A 26596-nucleotide genomic window follows, 5' to 3' on the forward strand; every position below is an offset into this window, starting at 1 on the left:
ATCTTGATTCTTGTCATCAATGTCCATAACCTTATCATTTTTTGTCGTTGTTTTGGCCGTCAATCATTAATTATACGTGTGTTGCGACACCACCCCAACGGTATTATGATTGACTTTATTAACTCAGTCTCATGACACACTTGGTACAGATATGATGTATATACAAGGACATTGTGATCCGAGGGACTTATGTATGTAGGATACAACTTTGTTGAGTTTCTATGTATATCATACCGTTCCAACATGTCTGCCATACATACGATAGTATGGTACTTGTTTATGTTGTCCATTGTTGTTGTCCATGATTAACTTTATCAGTCACCCTGTTTGTGTGCACAAGTTATTACGTGAACAAGGCTTTGCAAGGAGCTGAAATGCGTCATATTAAACACCTCTTGAAGATATTTGCTGTGGATTTCTGTGTTACTGAGAGCGCGTTCATCAGCTACGTAATTTTGGGATATATATATATATATATATTTAAGCTGAATGTCGATTCGTTATTTGAAATACAGATACACAGACTTCTGAAAGGAATACAAATCTATAAAGAGCTAATGCACAAACACATGCGTAAAACTATGTCCAGAGTTCCCTTCTGCATGGATGCAGTAGTTCTAGGGATTCACAAACCTTTCCCAGGTTGCGCCTGGAAAGCTGCACCCGTCAGAACTTACCAGGTGTAAAGCTGGATGTGTTTGTGAATTTCTGTCTTTTGGCATTAACATTTCTCCAATCGAGCCTTAAGTGCTTCTGTTACCACAGGCACATCTAAACTCATACAAGTTAACAGAAAAAAATGGCTGACCAACTTTTTCTTCAGCGAATATTTCTGATCGAATCATCTGGGTTTCCCCAACTGAGCAGATTTAGGAAATCACTGTCAGAATATGTCCTACACGTTCACAAGCCTGGCTTTCCAGGTGACCACTCCTCTCCCCGCACTCCTCCCTCTGGAATGGCTGACTCCCTCTGCCCATCACAGACACTGACAGGGACTGAAGAACTGTATGCAGGTCCCAGCATCAGTATTTACAGCAACTGAAACAGTATTTGTTTTTAAATGTGACGATTGCTGCAAGAGGTATTCTAATCGGTGTGACTGCTCGCTTAACTTAGGCAATTTTCATTTTCATACATTAATACACGTTCGTGTTTTGATCGTTTTGCCTTAAACATCAATACAATACATAATCACCAGTAATAGTTGGATGGGGAAATCACTTCGGTTCAATTTACCATGAGGAGAAAAACCCGCCTGGCCCACTGGGTGAATCTATTACCTGCAGTCGCTTTATTGCAGAGCAGAAACTTCCATTTCACTCCTGCATGTCACACATGGCAACCGCAGTCTCTGTGATGTTAGAGGTGTGGAAAGACAGGCTGGATAGAGCAGTTAGCTTTATAACCACCCTATTAAAATGTCTTCTGTGCCAGTGTAAAATTTTATCTAGCGTAAAATGGAATCGAATATGTCACTTTTCCCTTACTGAAATGGACTTTCATCATTGCTCTGTTAGTTGCAAGCGTAAGAAATGAGTTGCATGTCAATGCTCTTTGAGAAACAGTGAGCTCAGAAACTGAATACGGTCTTACTGACTAAGCCAAATGTTTTTAAATTAAAATAAAATAGATTTCTGACAATCTCACACAGGATTTTGGCTGAGTGGATGACAAGGAAAGATGATTCTGTATTTTGGATTTTATCTAGCGCGAACATGGCTAACAGAGTGCTTTATAAGATGAAAGGATCAAACAATCATCCAAATCATATATTCAGCTTCAGCAAATAAGTTAAACAAACAGGACCATCACTAAGCGTCGAATGAGATTGCAGGAGTTCATATCTTTTAAAAAAAAGGATCTTGAGTTCTTTTTTAAAGGTAGTATGTTAGGGGGACAAAGGAAGGGACGGGGAAAGGAAGATCCAGTCTCCTGTTGTGCTTCCAGAGAATGATTGATTCATGTAGTGCTTTTGCTTGAAGGTGGAAGACTCCAGGAGGAGGCATTCAGTGTTTCTCAAACCTTGCTGAGCATCTGAGATTTTCAATTTTGCAGCCAGGTAGAACAGAGAAGAGACATGTAGGTCTTTGTGTGTGATGCAAGCAGTTCTAAAGTGAGCTCCTGCTTCAATGGGTAACCTCATTGGAGGGTTAGCAGAATGGAAATGATGAGGTCCAATTTCTTTTAGCCAGAAACAAAACCAGGTATCGCATGTAGAACTGCTCTTAGAGGAGTCAAATAAATGCTAGGGATGCCGGGCTAGCGAGCTTCCCATGTAAAGTTTGGAGAAACCCAGCACCTGAACTACAGATTTTAGGCCCTGTTCCGGGAGGAACTGCCTTATGTCCCAAAGAATACTCAGTTGGAACCAGCATTCCTAGGGCCTTATTATGACTACGGTGGTCCAAAATATAAATCCCATTATATCCTATGGGATTTATCTTTCCGCGGGCAAGATATCCTTCACTGTTATGACGGAGTAACCTGTCCGACGAGATCTAAATCAGGCCCTTAGTTACTTAAAGCAATGCCATTCTCATAGGAGTTAAAAAGCTCCAGTGATGTGTTGCCAAAGTTTCCTCAACTGTGTGTGTGTGGGTGTCTATTCTTTTGGCTCTCATTTCCCCCATCTATGTAAAGGTCCTGATAGAATTTGAAAAATACCTCAGTTTTTTAATGTTCCTTATTCACTGTAATCCCTTTTATGTTTCAGGCAGTGTGCATTTTCCCTCTCGATGCTTGGTTAAGTCCCTGTGAGATCAGCTTATCAGCTGTGCTGGTGATACTGAGAGCAGAACGAAACTACCTCTGCTCAGGAAACTACTGAAAATGGAATCCTAGAGGCTGGCAGTTTGCAGAAGACCTGAAATAACAAGGGCTACTGCTGGAGCGGGTAATACATAATTTTGTATACCCCCCTATTCTGCATGTTTATATTAATCTGAATAATAAATTAATTGTAATATTATTAATCCGTTTGAAGTGATAACTCATGGCTATATTAATTGTGAACTAACTTGAGTACGCATATTAATAGTAGAAAATTAGAATATTGCATGTTATATGTCGCTTTGGTGATTGGTATTTGTGATTTGTGCTTTATTCAGTGAGTATAAACCGCTCTGAGTGTTGCTTCTGCTAGATAAATACACACACATATGGGTATTAGCAAGGGGATAAACTTTTATTAGCCATCTCTATGTTTTAATTACGTTTTTGTGTTCCTTTTGCTTAAGTTGACCATTTCGGCGTAAACAAGATGGCTGAACGAGACGTTAAACGTGACTGCCCTGACAACCCGAGGTTCTGGGTGAAGTGCGCAGGCGTCACCGCCAGAAGCAGCGGCCTGGACCTGACCCCGGGAGAACATGTACTCTTCAAGGACGCTCCGGGAACCTATCCAAGACCAAAGACAAAGCTCAATTTAAAAGCCGGAACAAGGAAGTTTGATAACTTCATTGTTTGACACCCTGAGAACTGTACCCCTCGACCCCAAGTGGACCAATCAGGACTTTCTAAACCCCGATCTTGATATTTTTTGACATTATTTTCATTATAAAAGTAGGTAGGGAATTGGACAAATAGTTTATGCTGACGCTATCGCATGGCTTGCTCATCTTTGACGAACTCGATTTCCTGATGTTATGCTGACGGAGAGGACGGTGACACTGCTGGACAGCTGTTATCCCAAATCTTTGAGACACTGAATTGCGGCCTAACTTTGCTGAATAAAATTCTTCTTGACTGACTGACTTAGAGGACAACTTTAGCCAGAATAGGTAAATATAATGCTCTGAAATGCTGATGATGATTTCTAACGTTTATTGCAATATTTCTTAGATAAAGAATATTTGATTAATTGACAAATGTGTTGTGTCGATTATTTTAAGAAGAGAATTTAATGGGATTTGAAGACTAGATAAATGACTGTGAAACTAAACCTGCAAACAACTAAATGATCCATCTCCTTATAAGAGGGATATCCTAGGTTTTGAAGTCAATGTGTTTAAGGTAAGGTAAAGGTATTGCTCTCATGTCAGCGTTTGGAAGCATATTTCCCTCAGAAAACAGATAAACGGAGTGTAAGTATTGGTGTTATGGGCCCCACCAATGAATGTATTTGAGTGAATTTGATGCTGAGATAGTTGGTCTGTGCTGAAGGGGGAATTTGACGTTCCGCGCTGCAACACTACAAATATGGAATACTGACTGCTCATACAGTTCCCATTCAATTGGACTCCCTGGAACCTGTTGATAGTTCTCAGGGGTGTGGTGCCACACAAAACCTTAAATATCGACCTGCAACTTTTCGTCTGTGAGGTATTGACTTGCACAATATCACAAGTAGATGTGGAGTAATCTACTCCCCCTCTTGTATGCTTACAATTACAATATTATCCATATTCTTGACTGACAGCTCAATTGTCCTGATGTGTCCGCAAGGAGACATGAGGCTTTTTAAAAAGCTCCAAATGAATCAATAAAATACATCGTAGTAGTAATAAAACCAATACTACCTGTAAAAAATATTTTGTTCAAAATGTAAAGTAGGAAACTTGTTTGGGCACAAAATTATTTCAGTAATGGACTAATCTGAAGCTGTATCCTGAGTAAACCTAATCTTAGAAGCAACGATGAGGGGGGGTGATTCTCTTAGGCTGGGAAAATACAGAATATCAGTAAAGAAAAATTAGCTCAAATCCAATCTTGACATTGGGATCCAGATGAGTTGGGAAAGAGGGTGAGCAATGCTCTGAATCGGATTTCCATTGGCATCTGAATCCCCTCATTTGATGGGTCAATTTAAGCTTACAGCTGTGGTCAACCCTACTCTCATGGTAAAAACACCCTTTTTGAATCAAAAAGACAAACAATATTTTATTGATGTGGTTGTCACAGGCGTTCAAGTAACACACATAAGAGTGGCACTACAAAATGCAACATGCTCTTTTTTTTTATTGTCTGGTCCTCTAAAGTGCCTCATTCACCAGATGAATCAATATAATAAAACACAAATTATTGTATACTCACCGGGCCGAAGAGGTTGGTTCAGTGATTTGACGGTGCATTCGAGTGTACTGTACGCAATTCCCTTTCACTCCCGTATCTGCCTCCAAAGGTATATCAGGAGAAGTGTGGCTTATCTTCATGGATGAGTCTGGGTACAGAGAGGATTTTCTCAAATAGTCATCACTGTATTCATGATCATTGGCATCAGCATCAGTGTAGTTTAACTGCTCATGAGTGTTCTCTTTGCCCCAGAAGGAAAATCCTCGTTCTCGAAAGGGGATCCAGCAAAGCTTCCAGGACACAAACAAGGAAACACCAAATAGGGCAAGTCCACAGGCCGAGACCACCAGGGAAAGCAAGCTCACTGAAACATCTGCAACAAAAATGAACACATCAGCATTACAATTTCTGATGCTTTATACAAAAATCAATGCAGACAATATGTCTTTGCATAAAGCAGGCAAAATATGCAACAGACTCTCACACGCATTCAAATATGGTTGTTGCTCTTTACCCAAGAGGTTATGTAATGAGCTGAGAACTGCTTAATTTGAGATGGTGGTTGCACCGGGGGGCCTACCGGCACTCATTTTTCATGGGCTGGCACTCATTTTTGCTCAACAGACATTGATCCAGAGCACGAGAGAAAAAAAAAACGGGTAACGAAGAGTTAAGGGGAAAAATTCGAAAAAATATGACAAACAGAAAAATCAGGAATGCAAAATCATCTACAAGAATGAGATAAATGGGTTAGGATGGTCTGGGGGTGGATTGAAGAGGCAGGATATGGTAACAAGACTATGCAGCCTTAGTATTCATGATCTCGATCTTTGACAGCACCAGACTTGGGCAAAACTTTGGGCCCAGAAACTTAGGGCGCGATTCTGAGTTTCGGCGGTGTGGGAGCGGGCACCCCCGCACCACCGAGAGTCTCTGCCGCCCGCCAACCAGATTATGACTTAACACTGGTCTGGCTGGTGTGCGGGGTGGCGGCCCCGCAGCAGTGCCTCTTTTAAAGGCAGCGGTGTCCGCAATGGGACCGCACAATAAGGTTCCTGCCCCTTTTGTTTCCTCTCTGCCATGGTGTACATGGAGGAGGAACCTCCATGACACTGCCGGCTGAGAGGAAACTTCTAATATGCTTGGCGGGACCGCTGCAGTCCCGTCAAGCATATTGATGCCTCCTGACTGCGGCGCCACAGCCAGGGAATGGTGGTTCTCTGGCGGCGTCTGCGGTCAGACTGCCCAACTCATAATGGGGCGGTAGGACTGCCGTTGCAGCGGTGACTGGACCTCCACCGCCGTGCCCCCGCAAGTAATCAGGGCCTTATTCCTTTACAAATTAAACACTGCACTGAAGATCCAGACACTGAACCTTATGTAGCTCTTTAATAATGATGACACAGATTACTCAGCTATTGTTGATCTGCTCCCAGATCAGGTCTTCTCTTCCCTGTGATTTGATAAAGAAACATTTACTTGCTGTTCGATAAATGCTCGTTTTTTTAAAGTATCTTCACCGTGTGATGTTCACAGTTATGAAGCAAGTAACCACTTTGATAACGTTAAAAGAGGATTCTGTAGACTAGAGTCTTCGAGGTATACCAATAGGAGAAATCAACCTCCTTTGGGACATACCTTATCTTACCTATTCTGGCAAAAGGATATCTCCCTGGTCCAAACACAGAGCGCCCGATCTACAGAACTGTTAGCAGATAACAGGTCAGCTTACACACACACACACGCACACACAAGTAGACATGCTTTAGCTACTTTGCTGTTTTTAAACCGCGATTTTACGCTTGTAATCAAACTAAAAATCTTTTTTGTGTGAGTAAATCTGCTACCAGAGTTGGGACCTGAGCATTCCAGGGCTGAGATGTGGTTGTTTGTGGTATTAACAAACTCTTTCTCTGTTGAGTAACAACCTAACAAATGTTTAAACTTTCTCTTGCCCAGATCGGGAGTAAATTCATTTCAAATGTGGGAACGTCAGCTAAATATTCCTCAAATATGTGTGCAACTGTACACCACATTCAAGTACAAAATGAATGTATGACGTTACAACGCATACATTTACAATGCATGCCTTTACAATGCAGTTTTTATATCGCAACATCCTTTACAACGCATTATTTTACATCGCATTCCATTACATTGCATTATACCTTTACAACGCATACCATTACACAATGCATACCATTACATCGCATTTAAGGAAAGTGTTGGATAGTATAGGAGTAATAATTACTATTTTAACTCCAGTGAGTGCAACAGTAGGATAAGTGTGGAATAGTGTAGGGGTAAAAATTACTATTCTAGCTCCAGTGAGTGCAACTGTAGGGTAAGTGTTGGATAGTGTAAGGGTACTATGCTTTGTAATGGTATGCCTTGTAATGACTTGCGATGTAATGCCTGCGTTGTAGTGACATGCGTTGTAATGACATGCGTTGTAGTGACATGCAAAGTACAGGCTGCGTTGTAATGACATGCGATGTAAAGGAGGTTACGAAGTAATGACTGCTATGTAAAGGTAGTGGAATGTAATGACTGTTTTGTAAAGGTTGTTTCCCATACAAAATCGATCATGCATGCATATGCAAGTAGGAATTCTTATAGGTGTTTCTAAACTATTCATTGGAACCAGTGGAGTAGCTAGACCTTGGGCCGCCCGTGGCGGTCTCAGCATCTGCCGCTCCGTGACTGCAGCAGATAAGAGCGACTGTGGGGTGCTGGTGATCCCTTGCGACGGCTGCAGGTAAGAGTGGGAGGGTGGGAGCAGATCGCCCCCCCCTTGCTTCGCCAATGATTGGAACCTGCATCATTCTAGGGTCCATTTTAGATACCTTTCAAATCCCAAAACAAACAGAAATCACAATTTTTATGTCAATCGGGTGCCAAAGTGCAGTGTAACAAGATTGGGGAAGTTGCAATACAAGAATCATAACACTCTACAGCTCAACTAGGTAGAGGTCTATCAATAGATGGTTGTAAATATCAGGACTAGTATCATGGGTCAGATAAAACTTTTGCTGGAAAGTGGGTGCTATTAACACCAAATGTATACACTTGTGAAATGAAAGGGGATTACCTATTCAAATGTAATTGCACTCACTTTGTGTTCATTATTCCGGTTTGCATGCAGGTATGCACTGGGGGTGGTGGAACTCGTGGAGTTTCACTCCACAGAATTCTGCAAAGTTACATAAAAACTAAGAGAGATTCTGCAAAGTTCCGTGAGCGGTGGAGTTCAGGCACTTCCTGCTGCACACGCTGATTTTTAGCACCAGGAGCTTGTCCTGTAGAATAAAATCAGAGTGAACGGCACCACGAGGTATGCAAGAGGTTGCTGCCTCTTTCTGCAACTCTAATAGATTTTCTACTTTAGCTGCAGCTTTCTCAACGCAAGCCGCAGCTTTCTCAAAGTGAGAGGTAGCGACCTGCTGCTACCGCCCATCTTGAGAAATCTCGCCGTAGGCAGTCTAGCCCTCAATTTTCTCGCTCTTGCTCACCATCTTAACATTGGCGAACTGTGCGCAAGAAAAAACTCAGACACGTGATGGTTCCCTGAGGTTTTCCGGAGCACGGAGTGGGCAAAACTTTGCGAACTCCACCAGAGGAGCAGAGTTTGCTGGCCACCCCTAGTTTGCAGAAGCAAGTATTAAATGGCATATTGCCAATGCAGTGTAGGAGAAAACCTCATTTTCACTCCTCTGCTAATGATACCTATTATCAAACCAAGCACAAATTTTATTTGTGTCTGGCTCATAATACGGTTCATTACCACAACAAAATGCAAATGGCAAGTGATTCAGCAGAAGTTGCTCAAAACTAGGAAACCTACACAGGCAGGCAGCATCCTATGTTAGATGTGGGTCTCTGACTTTAGTTAAATTCACAGACATCCCCTGGTGTTCTAGAATTTTTCAGATTACTCCTGCTCGCCAATATTTAACCATCATCTGCATTAGACAGTCTGGCACTAAAGGGCATTTGTCCATAAAACTGTTTATTTTGTATGGAAAATTCCACTAATTCACAGACAAAACTGGGTTGTTTGAGGAACATTTCCACAGTATTCACAACCTTACTGCAGCAGTAGTGGCATAGTTGCAATTATGTGATTGAAGTACAGAAATGCACTGCAAATACCAGTGAATACAAACCAAGTCAATATTTGTTGGTTGTTTCCAACATTTGTAATCGTCACAACTCTGCCCTTCACTTGGCATCAACACGGACGTTTCCACTCATCACTCTCAACATACTGTTGGAATTGTCATCATCGTCAACGCACTTTCCCGGTCTTAGGGGCATATCAGCAAGACAAGGCGATAGAACTATTGCTGCTTTTGCGGCCGTTTTCGGCCGAAAAGCGGTGATAATTTTATCGCCAAATTAGCAAGCTCACGCTAACGCGTGAAAACTTGCGTTAGCGTAGGAATTCCTAACGCCCAGCTTTGCATCTCTAATGAGATGCAAAGTGGGCGTTCCTGACCTGACATGACAGGAGAAATGTCGCTAAGCGACATTTCTCCTATCATCAAGCCCCACGCTATGAAGCATAGCGGCAAGAAAAGTAGCGATAACCCCTGTTATCGCTACTTTCCTTACGCCCGCTTCAGGACTGACTTAGCCATGATATCCTATGGAAGGTGGATATCATGGCTAAGTTTGTGAGTCCCTATAATCAAGCTAACGCCACATTGCGTGAGATTATCGCTGGGTTTCCAGCGATAATCTCACGTTAGGCAGTTAGCGTGAGGATTTTTATCGCTTTTGAGATAAGCATTGGGGATAGCATGCTATCTCAGCGATAAAAATCCACGCTAGCCGGCGATAATTATCCTAGCGTTAAGTGCGCTTAGCGATAGTTATCACCGGTTGTTGCTGATATGCCCCTAAGCATTGTGCTGCTAGACTTTGTAATCACAAATGTCTTTCTTGCACACTCATATTTGTGAACTGGGGGCTTGTGTTTTCTGGTCATAAGGTCACTTCTTGACAAATGTACCACAGTTCCGTAGCTTTGAGAAGCTTTGGTCATTTTAATCCTTTTGTTTTTTTATTGATTATTGATATTTAGCTGAAATTGTTTTAAAATCAACTGAAACGCTCTACATATGGCCACCATCGTCAGGTTTATAGCTGAAACCAGGCCGATATGAATATACATTTTTATTACTCAGAACCCAGGACACGTTTTACCTGTTCACTTGTTATGCTCCACACTAGTCTAATGGGGCTACAAGTGGTGTCAGACAGGGTGAAAAGAAAGGACAACCTGCTCAAGAAAGGCACTCATGAAGAACACAGTACAAAGCGACTAAACGCTCATTAGGAGGCAGAGAAGCATGAACAGGAAGAAAGAAGGGTAAATGAGGAGAGATTGAAGAAAAAACAGCCCTCAACCCTAGTTTGTGGAAAGAAATGCAGGTATATGAATCTGTATCAATTGTATGCAATCTTATCTCGTTGCATTGATGACATGCCATGTTTTGTTCACCTCCGAAACGGTAACTATACAATGAGATGTTTTGCCACATACACCATTGAAACAAAATGTTTTAAGACAAGCAGCAGCTGCCTTATGAACTTATCAGCTAGTTGGAAAGTTTAATGTTATGTGAAAACAAAAAGACTGAAAGGCATTTGCCTCTTATTGGTGTACTGTGGGTGACATCAATACAGATTAATAAAAAAAAGAATGACGGTGAGATGAGCTAATCTATCACGTTGGAAACTGAATAGGAAACTGAATAGGAGTTGCCAATTGTATTGAAGTTTAACTGATAACTTTTTAGATCTCTTCTTAAGGAACAAACAACCTGATGAGATAATATATGTAGAGTAGGATGGATGCAGTACCAGTTATATCATGGAGGAGACCGGTACTCCGCTGGTTGGTGCTAAATGGATGGCATTGTGGGGAATCCGTGTAAGGCATTAAGCGCTGTAAATATGGCACAATCTATTTATTGAATGTAGACTAGAGTGAAAGGGACATCTTTCTAAAGGAAAAAGTTGACTTATTCTCTACAGAGGAGTGTTGGTATCACACAGACGCAACACAACACTGTATACAAGTTACTTGATAGTCCTCTAATGTCTCAGTTATTTCTTGGCCAAGTGTTTTGCTCTTCATTTATGCTATTTCCAACATTGACATCCACCTAACATTTACTTTCACATTTGAATGCAGTTTTAGGAGTATCTTGGGCGGCAGTACTAAGATTGCTTTTGTGGTAAACCCTGTGATTGTTGTGGCATTTTGATTTCTTACTCCATTGAGAGGAGACTTTTGACAAATGGTGGGATTCAGCATGTAAAATACACACATTTGGGGCGATTACGTGTGTGTCAGTCAAGTTCAGGTCGAGATGGGGGGTGTGGCCGATCCGCAGACCAAGATGGCCGCGTAGATTCGGAGCTCCGCCAACTTTCCCGGTACCATTGACCATTCCGGCAGCCACAAGCCTTGCAGCTGGGGAAGCGACAACACCGACGAGCTCCTATTACACCCTGGAGCCCAGCGATCCCTCGAAATCAAGTCGGCACCTACAACACCAAAGTGCTCACAGGGCCTGGAGTGCTAGACAGAGCCAGGGGCTCGGGTCGCGCCCAGACTCCTTCCGATTGTGGAATGCGCCGTTATATGTGGTGAAATTTGGCAAGCCCCTGGACAGAGCACGATTCATCGCGACTACCCCGGCGGCAATACGAGGGAGCCCACCCTCAGCAGGACAGACGAATAGACGGGAGGCCAGATAGCGGCCACATTACACACAGGTAGGCCTGCCCGATACCCCCGGAGGCCCCGTGGAGAAAGGGTCCGTGGGAGAGCCTGGGGACCCGGCTGGATCGTAGCGGTGCCCCTTCCTCATTGGGCCTGCTCCCAGACCACCGTCCCTGGCTGCGCATGCACTGAGGCACTCGAGGCAGCAGTATCAGCGACCGCTGGACATACGGTGAGGCCTGATTTGAACTGATTCCGCTGCCCGCTTATTAGGCAGGTGTGGCGACAGGACTGCAGAAGTACATGCAGGTCAAGAGTACAACTGTAGCAATGAGTGAAGTGCACCACAGACATATGCAGCGCACCCTCGCTGGTTGAAACCCTCACAAAGGCGGAGAGACGGGTAATTGACCCCGCCCTGCTAATCAAAGGCCGGTTAGACACTGCAGGCGTTGAGCAATAAATTTGGCACAGGTCCATTCTGCCATCCCTCTGGACATGGCTAAGGGGATCCCAAGCAGAGGAAGTTGCCTTTTGAGAAAGCAGTCGGTGGGACAGACCCCACAAGCAGCACCATGGCGGAGGGTGGAGAGGCTGCTGCCCCACCCCAGCTCCCCATGCTAACTAATGAGGCGCTCGTGGCAGAACTCAGGGTGGATTTAAAGCACTGGATAAGATTTTTGACGTGCTAGATAGAAGGCTGGATGTGATGGGGACTAGAATAGACCAACACGACAAGAGGCTGGACACGGTTGAGGGCAGAATTTCAGATTTAGGGGACGGCTCGGCGCAAGCAAACAAACAACTGGAAAGAATGGAAAAAGTACTCAAAACCATCACTATAAAGAATGAGGATTTGGAGGCCAGAGGGAGGAGCAATAACATACGCATTATGGGTGTTCCAGAACCAACGAACACAGGGCGGCTTGATGGTTTCATGCAGGGCCTCTTGATCAATCTATTTGGTCGGGACTCATTTACTCCCACTTTTATTGTTGAGAGGGCACATCGGACCCTTGGACCCCGTCCCAACCCTGGATGTCCCCCCCGCCCAATCATGGTAGGACTTCTGAACTTTAAAGATAGGGAGCAGGGGTCTCTGGATTGGCAAGGTTCCTCCATCTCACTGTATCCTGACTTTACTGCTATGGTACAAGAGGCCCGTCGGAAATTTGTGATGATCAAAGCCATGCTGCGTAAAGCTGGTCTGAAATACGGGATGCTATATCAGCCCAATTGAAAGAAGATGTTGATGGTAGGTCCTGGGTCTTCGACACACCAGCGGATGTGCAGGAGTTACTTAAACATCGTGCGAACACTGGTCAGTTACAAAAATCACCCACCCAGTGCTTAATTGTTCTCTGCTGGTTGACAAGCTTGCCGCATTGTAACAAGCTGATAAGTACTGAACACGTTTTTGAACCGCTCCTTAAAAGCTAAGACTTGGTTTGTTACGATTATGGTCAATCTGATTTGTTTATATTACACACCTTAAACATCCGGGGATTAGACGTAGCGTTGCCTCCCCCATGCTTTGGCACCTTTCTGTGGTTTGTTTATTTTGAAAATTGCAATGATTGTTTATGCTTCTATTTGGGATTCAGGATTACCCCTATGTTCATGATAAGGGGATGGGTGGGCGACACTTAGGTTATTAACCCTTTTTTCCTTTCACAGATTAGTAGCAGGATAGTCAGGAATTTTTTAATGACACATAAAACTAGCCTCCATGAGAATATTACCCTGATGTCCTGGAATGTTCGAGGGCTCAATGACATGCGTAAACGCAAGCAGGTGGTGCATTATTTGCAACGCCACCAGGCAGATATAGCATTCCTCCAGGAGACGCATTTACTCCCACACACGTCCCCGGGATTTCCCGCCAGCTGGGGCCCCAACCGACATTTTGCGGGTTTTAGCACCTATGCAAGAGGGGTTTCAATACTTATACACAAGCGACTGCCGTTTAGGGCGGTTGCAGTACATTGGGATCTGGCAGGCAGGTATTATTGGTGAAGGGCTAGCTCCTTGGTCACACAATCCTCCTGGTCAACGTCTTTGCGCCCAATACAGACAACACAGATTTCTTTGTGGAGCTTCACTCCCGCATAGACGACATAGGGGCAGACCGCCATATTAAAGGATTTGCGTCACACTCTGGTTGGGATTGAGGCCAAATTGGCGACAATAGACGCGAACCACGAGGTGTCCCAAACGAACACCGGCCCTAGGCAGAGAGCGGCATTATTAACTGAGTTTCAAGAGGCAGCAGAACAGGAGTCTAATTTGTTTAGGGAAATACGCTACTGCCAAACGATATGGGGAGGGCTAGTGGCCCGGGCGCATATTAGCTTAGACTTATACACCCTAACCGGGGGCCTGCTTATATTACAAGCCTACAGGGTACAAATGGTGAGCAGATAACAGACTGTGACGGTATCAATAACAGGATTCTATCATATTACCAGGACCTTTACAAAACTAAGGTCAACCCTGGCCCCACAGCCAGTAATGCCTACTTAGATGAGGTGGCCATGGTCTGGTTGGAGGATACGCACAGGGATTTCCTAGCAGAGCCCTTTACGATTGATGAAGTGACTCAAGCAATAGAAGACATGGGCGGCTCAAAAGCACCAGGCCTTGATGGGTTCCTGGGCTGTTTTTACAAGGTTTTAAAAAAACTCTGGCCCCACATCTCATTGACATGTATCAGAAAGCTATAGAGATTGGCGAACTTCCACCGACATTACGTGAGGCGGTTATCAGGCTCCTTCCTAAACCCAGCAAGGACACACAGCAGTGTGGGTCCTACAGGTTCCTCTCACTGCTGAATTTTGACTATAAAATCTTAACAAAAATGCTGGCTAATAGGTTAGGCTTGATAATTGACCAGATGATATCTCCAGCCCAGCCCAAGCGGGTTTCATCCCACATAGGTCTACCGCATTGAACCTGAGAACCCTGTTTGCTACTCTCCACAGAATCAACCCCTCTCTCCCAGCAGTGGCAGTCCTTTTGGATGCCGAAAAAGCCTTCGACTCACTGGAGTGGCCCTCTCTCAATGCCACACTGGTGAGATTGGCTATACCACCTAGATTCATATCAGTGATCGCGCTAATGTATACCCGCTCATCGGCCCGAATATGGCTGAACGGCTCACTGTCAGCCCCTTTCAAGTTGTCGAGTGGAACCAGGTAGGGGTGCCCCATCTCCCCACTATCCATGATAGCGATGGATCCGCTTGTGCGTCACCTCTTAGATAATCACTCTCACCGGGGTATACAATTTAAAACAGGACCCTTATTGCTCACGCTTTACGCGGATGACATCATCCTCTATGTGAGGAACCCAGACGAGAACCTACGACCGATTCTCTGAGAAGTCACTCGTTACAGTGCCCTGCCGGGCCTGCACCTAAATTGGGGTAAGTCCTATGTTTTCCATCTGACTGCTGCCCCCTGCAACCAAAACACTGACTTTCCACTTAAATGGTGTGATGATTCAGTTAAGTATTTGGGCATCCATATTTACAGGGCTCAGTCGCAGATCCTCCAACTCAACAATGGCCCGGCCATGGAGAAATTAAATAATAACATTGAGCACTGGTTGAAGCTACTCTTGTCGATGGCTAGTAGAATTGCGTTAATTAAAATGGTCATTCTCCCACAGTTCTTATACCTCTTCCAGAACTTTCCAATACCTTTATGCAAGAGTTTCTTTGCAACACTTCTCTCCCAGCTATTGCGGCTGGTATGGGGGGTGGACAACCCAGGGTTAGTTGGGACGCCCTGACTCTTCTATTCGAGTGAGGGGGATTTGGGGTCCAGAACTTACGTATTTATTATTTAATCGCACAATGCAGCTTTTCTCGCAACTGGTTCCATGCTCAAATACTTTGGTAACCAGGAAATATTTCCTAGGGCACGCAACAATTTTAGGGCTTGGTATAACAACAAATATCCAAATACTCGGTGCTTCAAAGGGATTGGGTAACACTTCAACCTTATTAATCTCCTCAACTGAGGGGAAAAATGAACAAATACAAAGTCCCCCTGAGCAGACTTTCAATCTTTTGTAGTATCCAACAGACTCTTTATCCAAGTCCAGGTTCAGTGTATATTTGTATATATCACATCCCAATGCAGCCAGGTAATTTAAAGGTTGATCTTTATGTTCTTAATTGCAGAAAAACGCCAACATGTGTTTCGTCATGCACGATAATGCACAGTAGACTTCTTCGGGGCCTATAATACAAAATCCGTCTGCTTGTAATTTTCTGTAACATTCTAAAGGTAGACAATCCAAATCATAGTGTATTAAGCACTCCAAAACCTTTCCTCGCAAGTTCGTAGGCATCAAACGAAAAGTATCACCATGAAAGAGTTCTAAATAAAGTTATCTATATTGCTATGTGAACATGGATAAATTCCGTACATCATAAGGTAAACGTCTGACTCATACGGAGTTAAAGCACGTAATGAACTGTAATTGAATCACCAGTGCATGACCTGTCCGAAATACTGCGTCCAGGAATAGGACGCGGTATTTCGGACAGGTCTGACCTACCCATCCCCCCATCGCCCATTATGGTACTGCTGGGATATGTTAGAGATCTCCCCAAGTCCTACAGGCATTTTTGCGCACTTGCACTGCTTCTGGCCAATAGGGAAGTCGCTGTACACTGGGGAAGTAAACACCCCCCTACGCTGAAGGGATGGATGCTTAGCATGTCATATTGCAACAATAATTGTGAGCTATACACCCAGCTACAGCCCCCAACATCAAGGCCGCTTGATATATGGCAGCCCTTAGAACCTATTTATTAGCCCAGACGTCGGTGATCTCACAAACAGAACAGGAGCCCCCATCTGGACACTGAAAAAAACACACTATAGGGGAGACCACTTCCATTATATGACGGACTCAGGGAATACAAAGAAGTAAATTGTTGCTTCTTGGCTAATATGTATAAATGTGGATCTGTATTATTCTGATTGCCATTTAGGGAAAAACTATAAATAAAGATTTAAAAAAATAAGTTCAGGTCCAGATTCAAAACCTCAACGAAATTTCTACATCCATCGAGGTCGCCTGTAATATTTACATACTTCTGCATCCTGTACTTGAATGCTGCTATTATTGCATAAACATGTAACCAAAAAAAACCTCTTCCCCCCTAGTCTTCTTATGCTCCTTCATAGTATCTTTTGTAGTTTATTTGAACTGAGAAATATTGTTTGAGCTATGCTTTGGAAGGGCCTTAATATGTTTTTCCTGAATGGATAACTCTGATAACATAGGGACGTTTTGTGTTTTTCTAGAAGTGTCACGCTGATTGTGTGCTTGCAGTATGTGCTTATGTTAAACTAATTACAAATAATTGAGCACAAAAAGAGGACAATGTTTCTGGTTTGCAGGTGCAAGTGAATGACACCACATTCTGCATAACAGGAATATTTCAAAATACATTCTTTAAAAATAAACTGAGGATCTTTGAATCAGACAGGCAAGTGAGACTGAGAAGTGATGTGGCCTGAGACGTGCATGCGACCTCTGTGCATATCCTCCCGCGAGAAAGAAAGGCATGTGCGACCTCTGTGCATGTCCTCCCCAGAGAAAGAAAGGCATGTGAGACCTCTGCACATGTCCTCCCCAGAGAAAGAAAGGCATATGCGACCTCTGTGCATGTCCTCCCCAGAGAAAGAAAGGCATGTGCGACCTCTGTGCATGTCCTCCCCAGAGAAAGTAAGGCATGTGCGACCTCTGTGCATGTCCTCCCCAGAGAAAGTAAGGCATGTGCGACCTCTGTGCATGTCCGCTCCAGAGAAAGACCATAACCCTGGCAATATTGGCACTGCGTTGACTCTTTGCCTGGGTTTGTGTTTACATCCAAGCTGTGCTGTGTGACTCTTGCCGCTGCTTTGATGTCGCAAGGACGAAATGAGAGACTGTGGCGACTGCGATTATCTAGCCTGCAAGGTGCATCAGCAGGAAGAAGAGTTAGAGACTTGGCAGACATAAGAAAAAGATCCTCTGGAAATGTCTAGGATCTGCTGATGTCGTAGGATCTGAGGGCAACCAGAATCATGGAAAGATCATCAGAACCACCTCAGTTATTGAATGAAGCAGCGCTGGCACCGGCATTAGATCAAAGGGTACCTGAAGCTGCACCTATATCCCTGCTGAGACATTGTGCGAATATTCAAGTTGGAAGAATTAATGAGGAACTAGAGCTGCAAATGCCCACTGTTAACACGTTGATGACAGCTTACTACTAGGCGTAAGACCATAAGAGACCAGAACAAAGTAAGGATCCGGCAAAACACCCGAGGCTGCCACAGTGGAAAGGATAACTGAAATGTTGGAATAAACCCCAATATTAGAATCCAATTTCATGGTTACAGGGCAAAATAAAATGTCAAATATTACTATTAAAGACAAAACAATACAAGACTCTACCTCTAAGCTTAAAAATAATCAGGAGGATCATCATTCACAGCTTCTGGCACATGGTGATCTAATAATTCCAAGGCGATCCAATAACTAATAGTTTATCAAAAATGGATCCACCAATAGTAGATATAAGAAACATGCACCCACCACTACCAGTCAAGAAGATGCAACAGAATATCAATGAGCAATTAACCCTATGAAGTTCAGCATAGAATGGGCAGGTTGAACAAAGACGGCAGGATTAACAACAAAAGCAGTGTGGCCAGCAAAAGCATAGGTCGCTGTTCCAGATGCTGGAACATATTCTAAAATAAGTCAAATCTATAAAGTTGCCTCAAACTTCAGTGGCCACACTCAACAGTTGAGAGCTTGTATATAATATTTAAATTTATTTTATTTAATCTGGAAGATCATTATTATGAACAGAAGGTTAATGCAACCTTGCTAAGTAAGGATATGACAATGGCAATGATAAAAAACAAACAGTAAAATCTAGACAAATGTTTTTATTGTTTCAATTTACACTTTAACTTGTGTCTTTGAGGCCTTACATGCAAAAGCACATACGGTCAGAATTTGCAGGCAACCTCACAGAAACACAAGTCATAGTATTCCATTTTCTAGCCAAAATAGGGAGACTAGCATACTACAGGACAAGGATCTATGGAGAGCAGTTACACCTACAGTACCCCATGTCAATAATGTATTTAATTTTCATGACTTTCCCGATAAGACTATTGAAACTGTGGCAAGAAATAAGATTTCAAACAATTTGTTTCTTCATTAGAATTAATATTGTCTGTAGTATGATAGTTATCTGAAAATTACATAGTTTTTTAAACTTTAAGCAATGTGTACTAGGTAGAGTACTGAAGAGCAGAACGGTCTCCCTCTGTTAGGAGAAGGGATAAGCTTGATTCTAAAACACAGCATTCAAAGGGAATGGGGAAGAGGTCCTCAAGAGAGGTGACAAGGGTGAAGATTCAATTCCAGGGTGAGAAATGTTTGAAAAAGATGAACATGTTCATTAAGAATTTTTATACAAATGTTTGGTCGATCAGAGGGTTCAAGGGGAGAACCATTGCCCCTATGATCCTACCGGATCCCTCTGTACACTGCACACCAGCTCACAGTAGCCAGCATCTTGTTTTTTGCACCCACTGTGGTGGAAGCAATGAGAGGAGCCTCAGCATGCTCACTGCCCCCAGACACAGGCATGGGGTAGCAACGCACCCTTTGAACTGGATCCTGTCTCAGAGGATAGTGTCCCCAAGGCAGACCAATACTTGTACTGACCTCGGGGAGTAGGAGACCCTGGGGACAGTAGTCAGTACAGGGAAGTGGCCCCATGCATGCCCCTTCCCAAAGGGATTAATTAAATAGAGACATGCTGACTCCCAGGCCCTGGCCCACCTAAGGGGTAGCATTAAGAATTACAATTACTTTAGGTTTACATTGGCCTTCTAGGGCCCTTATTCTACTTTACATATGTTATTATTTCTAGGTGTGCAGATGTCAATTATGCATTTCTCTATGTATTTCTGACAAAGACAGTTTTGGATAATGAAGTTGTAGAGACTAAAGTCCTGAACCAAGACAACATCTATACCATCCTCGCCATTTTGATTTGTCTCCAGGTGTTTCCCTGGAATTTTGATTTTGTGGGGCCTCTAATGCCTAGTGACAAATCAAATTAAAGATATGGTACTTCACAGGGACCCTTTTGGTGTGACGGGCACTCCCCCCATTTGTTTTAAGGGTGTAATCCCCTTGTCTGTCTCTGAGCGATCCCCGCCTGAAGACAAGTTATCATTGTTTTTGGGCACCTAGTGGCACCCAGGGAAGTTGCCTAATGGCCTTCCCATGTAACTTCTACCTAGAGATTTTGGACAGATTGGGGAGGCCTTCATGTTTATTTTTTAATGAATTCAATGTTTGGGAATATTGCAAGCAATCATAACACTTTTTGAACATCATATAAAGGTTTATGATAAATGATTTGCAAACAATAGGACTATTTGTAGCTGAGTATGAACATTTACTATAAAGTAAGCATGAGGTTTGCTGGAAGTTGAGTTTGGCCCACTGAGAACAACCCTTCTTCTCCCTCTGTTCGCCTCTGCAGTGCATTCTCGAGACAGTGCCTTCCATGAATACTCCATGCAGAGGGAAAAGCTTCTACCAGGGTGACTGGTTGACTATTTGATCTACAAGTTCGACAGGCCATTGGTTGTCAGTAGGTTGCTGCACAATTACCTGAATATAAATTGGAGATGCGTAGCAGCTCACCAATAATCTTATTGGACTTCAACATGTGTAGACCCAATTGCTCCCTAATACCTGTAGAGTGTGGGGCTTAAGACTGTCAAATCTTTCAGGCTCGGACTAAGCTTGAAGACCCTGCTGAAACTCATCTGGCAAGCTCAGCCATGGCTGCTACTGCCTTGCAATTGTAGAAATTCTTAGTCAACCCAAAGAGACCAGGAGATTAACCCAGCACTTTGAAGTTTGCCCTGCTCTCGCCAAGAGACTGGAGGTAGGCTGCTGAATAGTAGACCTTGATGAATTTTGATTGTTTGACCTGTCATTCATCCTTGATGTGTTTTTTCCCCAACTTTTTGACTTTGGCACATTTAATTTACTTGTAATTACCTAAAAAGTGGTACCACATGTACCCAGGGCCTGTAAATTCAATGGTACTAGTGGACATGGAGTACTGATTATGCTACCCACTTAAGTAGCATTTTTAAACATGCCTCGGGCCTGCCATTGAAGCATGTGTGTGCAGTTTTAAACTGTCATGTCGACCTGGCAAAATAAACCATTTGCCATGCCTAAACCTTCCTTTTAATACATATAGGTCAACACGAGGGGAAGCCCTAAACAAACCATGGGGCAGGGTGCAGTGCATTCAAATGGCTGGACATGTATTGTTTAACTTCTACATGTCCTGGTTGTGAAAAACTCTTAAATTCATTTTTCCCCCACTGCAAGGTCTACTTTTCCCACAGGATAACATTGGTTGTCTTATTTCATTTAATAAGTGATAACTATTGATTGGGGGAAAGCAGGAATGTCGAGTTTGGTGTCTAAAGAATTGTAATTTAAAACCATTGTTAATGGTAAAGTGACATTTTAAGTCACAGTTCTAAAAATGCCACTTTTGAAGGTTTGGAACGTTGGTATTTTCTTGTTCTATTTGGTGGCTGCAGCCTGTAACCTGGGTCACATGACTAGGTATAGCTGAATGTTGGTCTGTTTGTATTGCTCCCAGATAGTGGGACAAAGGGGGAATAAGTGTTGACAGGATAGGCCATCTCCGACCAGATGAGGGGGCGAAACTGCCACCTACCGCATTTGCACATCACAAAGGCTCTGTCTGAGTACACTCAAAAAAAGTTTGACACTAGTATTTTGTTCCTCCAGATAAGCTGGGGTCAGGGCAGGGAGCCAGGAAATTCCAATCATCTCTGGGGTTGGAAACCTTCAGACCATTCTCCTACTTCAAAGACGTATAAATATTAGATCCTCATACCCAATTCTTCAATACACCTCTGGACCTGTGGAAGACTCAAAAGGACTGCTCTGGTGCTCTGCTGCAGGAATGACTGTTACTCTGCTGCCTTGCTGCCTGAGTGAAAAGGACTGGAGTTGCATTTTGAATGCAGGACCATCAGAGTGACTACAAGGGCTTGTTGGCTGGATCCTGATCACAGAAAAGGTTCCAACCACCTCAAACCCAGCTCCTGGACTCTGTCTGCTGTGCGTCTTGCCCCCAAGTGGTGCCACCCCAGTCTTAAAAGTGGGCCTGAAGGTGGCTGCCAGTCCAGCTATGGTCAAAGCAGAACCAATGCAGTGAAATGCATTGCCTCACAGCTAATCCACGGAACCACTGCTGCACAATGCCTCCTCGATGCAGGACCTCGCATTGCATCCCTGTAACTCCTAGGAACAGCCGCTGAGTGGCATATCCTCGACATAGGACCTTGCATTGTAGCCCTACAGTTCTCCGGAATCACCGCTGTGTGATGCATCCTCCACACTGGAGCTCGCAACGCTCCAGAACCATGATATAAGGTACTTTGTTCAGGGGTCCTAACTTGGCCCCTTTATCCGGCCCATACTATCGTCATCAGCCTAAACATGTGACTTTGGCCTGATCCGGAGTGACCAGATTACTACAGGTGGCGCTTTGTGCTTCTAGGCACTATGATAACCTAAAATTACACAATTACGATTTAGTCTCAAATAATTTATTAAAATGTACTTTCTTTTTTTAAATTGGTGTGGGATTTTTCATGTGTTGTATTTTTATTTTATTACTATTTGAACTGCTGCATACATACTTCACACACTGCCACTAAAATTAAGCCTGACTGTTTTGTGCCAAACATCCAGAGGGTTAAGCACAGGTTAATTTGGAGTTTGCTTGTGACTTCACTCTGACAAGAATTGTAGTTGCAGCTTGAGTAGGGTTTCACCCCCTCAACCAGTACTCAATTTCCTACAATGATGTTTGTAAAATATTCATGGAGCAACTCTAACACCTCACCAGAGAAAGAGGCAGTCTGGGGTGCCGCTCCTTTGCCTACATCGCTGCCACGACTTGGAATGACCTCCCTCTCTAAAATCTGTACAGCCCCTTGGCTGGCAGACTTCAGAGAGAGACTCAAGACCTGGCTCTTCGATGGAGACACAGCGCCCAAATACCCCTAGGGGTGAAAGTGGTGCATTTTACAAAGGATATTTGATTGATTGATTGGAGCCACATGAACATGAGAGCTGCAGAAACTTCGCATAGGGCATTGTTCAACTGCTGTATAGGATGATTACTATACACTTTGTAGGATTACTGGTTTCTACATAAGATTTCTCAATGTCAGATTACCAGCTTAGTTGTATGATTACCATGTTATAGTTGTGTATTGCTCTTTATGCATTTTTCAATTCATTATTACTGTTTATCCTGTCAATATAGTTAATATAATCTGAGATATTAATGAACATGCTGTGTAACACACACCATAACTGGACCTTCTTACTTTATTGCTATTTTGCTATTATATATAGTAGTGTGCCCCGCCTCACCCCAAGACTACTTACATTGAGGTAGACATTGCCTGATCTGTATTTGGGTACTGTTTGCTTGAAAACCCCAGCATCCTCGTTTTTGTGGTGTTTAATAACCCCAGCATCTGTATGCCCCTGAAACTCATCCTTAGAGAATGCCACTGACTAACTGTATCTTCATTCGTCCAAAAAAGAACATGATAAAGCAGTCATTATGTAAATAGTTCTGAGTTTTCATTCGGCTCATTATTCGTCTGTTGTAAGAGAAATGTCATCATGATATTCAAGTACATTAGTGAAAGTAAAACAAGGTCATGTTCTAAATCTGTACTCGAAACAGAATGGATGAAAATGAATAACATCTTAATCAGGTAAAGACACAAGAGGAGGCAGCTAAAAGGTTTGGCTATAGGCAGCAGGGAAGGGGCTGTCTTGATATTAGCTTTGAGTATATACAGAGTGACATTTAACCAGAATCTAAGTGCAAGGACATGGATGAGACGGGAAGCTTTACCAACAGAGAGCATCAGATAAGGAAGTCCTACATAAATTAGTGTGAGAGACTTTACACATGTGCTACCTGCCTAAGAAGTACGTGTGCATAGAACCACGCATCCCCAGTATGCTGTCTCTTTCAAGCTCTATACCCAACGGTCTTCCTCCCCTGAGATAGCACAATATTCCTGGCTTTTTCCTATCCTGAAAATTGGAGCCTTTCTCCAAAAGTACCCTTTGCAATATGTGAACACAACTATACTTACGGATACGGGAAACGTTCAACGTTGATGCCTGTGCTGTAACTGTGGGAAATGTAGAACAAATGTATTTCAGCCAGGTGCGGCTCCTCCGTTAAGGCAGAGAAGCAGCGCCCTACTAAAAATATTTCACCAGGATAGAAAAATAAAATGGTAATACATTTCCATTTTATTTTTCAAAACCCTGTCCTGAGCCGAGCGTCAGGACGGGGGCAGGGATTTCTGCTGCTGACAGTCAGGCAGCGGAACAAAAACAATGGTTCTGTTGGGAATCACATAACCTTAGTTAAAAACGTACTTAATACATATGGTCAATGTTTCAATAATCATTCAGAAAAAAACACAAATGCACACACATAGACCAAAGCAAGAGATTCTGAAATTCAATTCGTTTTTACTCTGTTGTATGAATCAACCAAATATGTAGCAAAATATTTAGAGGACTAACCAACAATAAGACACATAGAACGTGAGACAATTAGTGACTGGGCGTGCTTAGTGACATAGTGTTGACCACAAATTCACATATAACATATATTTACAATGATGGACGCAGTTTTACAAAGAAAGTCCAAAATCAAAAGTATAAACCACAACAGGATATAATTTTCCTAATTCGAATTGTGGGATTGCGTGGACAAGTTGGACGAGCAACGTCGACGTTTCGAGCCTATGAAGTAGTGCAGGTTTGTAAGCATCTAGAGCGGGTCTTCATCAGGACAAAAAGTGGGAATGGCAGCCTGTAAGTGCAAAAAATTACATCAGAGCTATGTGTGTGTTATGTAACTTAAGATAAACTAAAAGTTACATTCAGCGGCAAAATGCTCACCTGGTATCAAAGAATTATAGGATTTGAATTCCTGGTATCGCATTTAAGGAGATGTCAGCCGACACCTTTCTAGATCATCTATTCTGTAACAGATAAGATGAGATAAGGGAGATTGGAATAACACCATGGTTTCCCTATTGAACTAATCGGAGTCATGTGGTACAAGAGAGAAGCACGTACCTTGAAAGTTATTTGTTCCACTGGAAAAAAGGTGGTGCCGTCATAACGATCGCCACAAACTGTAAATGGAAGGGCATAGTTAAAGCCACTTGGGGAGGCCGGTGTAAATTAATCGTGAATAAATGGCTAACTGAGAAAGCGGGGGATTTGTTAGATAACCACCCGTGGGGAAAGGACATGTGCGTAGCAGTGCACACGAGAGGAAACATACTAAATATATCGCCCGTGGGGGAGGAGGTTATTTCAAAGTGTACACATACATTATATTTAAACTGGTACATGTTACAAACAAACGGGGTTTAGAGTGAGACCGTGATTAGACGATTCAAAAATTCCCCGAAGATTTGTTAATTGCGCGCACGCATTACAGATCGCTTCGATCGATCTACAATCTTTTAACAGCGGTGTGAGATAAACCGGCTCACCAAACGGATCACATAGATTTCACAGTGGCACGGCGATCGTATAGAAGTGCTGCAGTGAATTCTTACTTAGTGTTATCCGGAGAGACTTCTGCGTCCGTCTGTTACTCAGCAACTAATGACAGCGAGTGAGAGGTGAAGTTAGCTATATGACGCAATCTCAATTAGCGTGTACGTGCGGGAGGCAGACACGCCTCGTATTCTGCAAAACGCGGTCTGGAATCTGAAGAGAAAGACCAGGCGTCTACTACAACTATGACGAAAAACGCGGTGTTTATTCAAAATTGAAAAAATATATTAAAATGTATGTATAAACAGGGTTTATATCAGGCATATCTTCCCTAATTGATTTCTCACATATACATATATATGGAGGGTCTCGAGCCACCATTTAATAACTTAAATGCCATTCCCTAACCTACCCTGACAAAATAAAGTGTTGATGTCAGGCTTCTGCTCCCCGACACAAAACCTACTAACATGCTAAGTTACCATATTCCCACTGAGCATAGTAAGACACATAGAAGTCCATAGCACCTGTAGAACCCAACGTACATAAGCCCAAATAGGAGGCCCAAGGCCCAAAGGCCACCACCCCATGATATCAGTATGTAACATTCAGAAGTTACTAGGCCCAGGGTTTCCAGAGTTGCATTTCAGTTGCACCAGAAAACACGAGGAAGCCCAAGCCACTAGAAAAACACAGTAACTTTCCACCGTTACAAGGCCATTGCACACCCCCACGTAGACAGAAACTCAGCTGGTACAAGTTGACATTGTTTATCATCACTGAAACCCTATTTTTGGAAGTTAGCTTGCTCAAGATAAACCGCAATGTCTGATGAAAAACTGCACCTGCCTTGTGGGTGCTGGTCACATGCATACTGTAAGAAATGTACGTGATCACAACATTTCCTTTGTTTATACGTTGCGGTCAGGCATGACCTATCAACTGTTGTGCCACCTGGCCACCTTACCCCACCCACGGCCTTGGAACACATGCGGTTGACCCTTTCCTGTATCTTGGAACACATGCGGTCAAGCCACCTGTTGGCAAAGGCGTCAGAAAATACGTCAGGTCCACCCCTGGTTCCCCATATCAAGATATTTAAGATCCAACACGACAGTTGGAAGGTAG

At 43.2% G+C, this 26596-nt stretch overlaps 1 protein-coding gene across 2 annotated transcripts in view; it reads right to left on the reverse strand.

Annotated features, from left to right (window-relative positions):
• The window catches only part of LOC146857653 (synaptotagmin-9-like), an 827160-nt gene that overhangs the window by 561283 nt on the left and 239281 nt on the right, over positions 1-26596 (reverse strand). For both annotated transcript variants that reach the window (XM_085648229.1, XM_085648228.1), the window contains exon 2: positions 5035-5386. In XM_085648229.1, the coding sequence (XP_085504355.1) occupies positions 5035-5386 (352 nt within the window). The remainder of the gene's footprint in view (positions 1-5034; positions 5387-26596) is intronic.

This window comes from Triturus cristatus, chromosome 3_2 (genome assembly GCF_964204655.1).
Source record: "Triturus cristatus chromosome 3_2, aTriCri1.1, whole genome shotgun sequence".
In the NCBI taxonomy this organism is placed as follows: domain Eukaryota; kingdom Metazoa; phylum Chordata; class Amphibia; order Caudata; family Salamandridae; genus Triturus; species Triturus cristatus.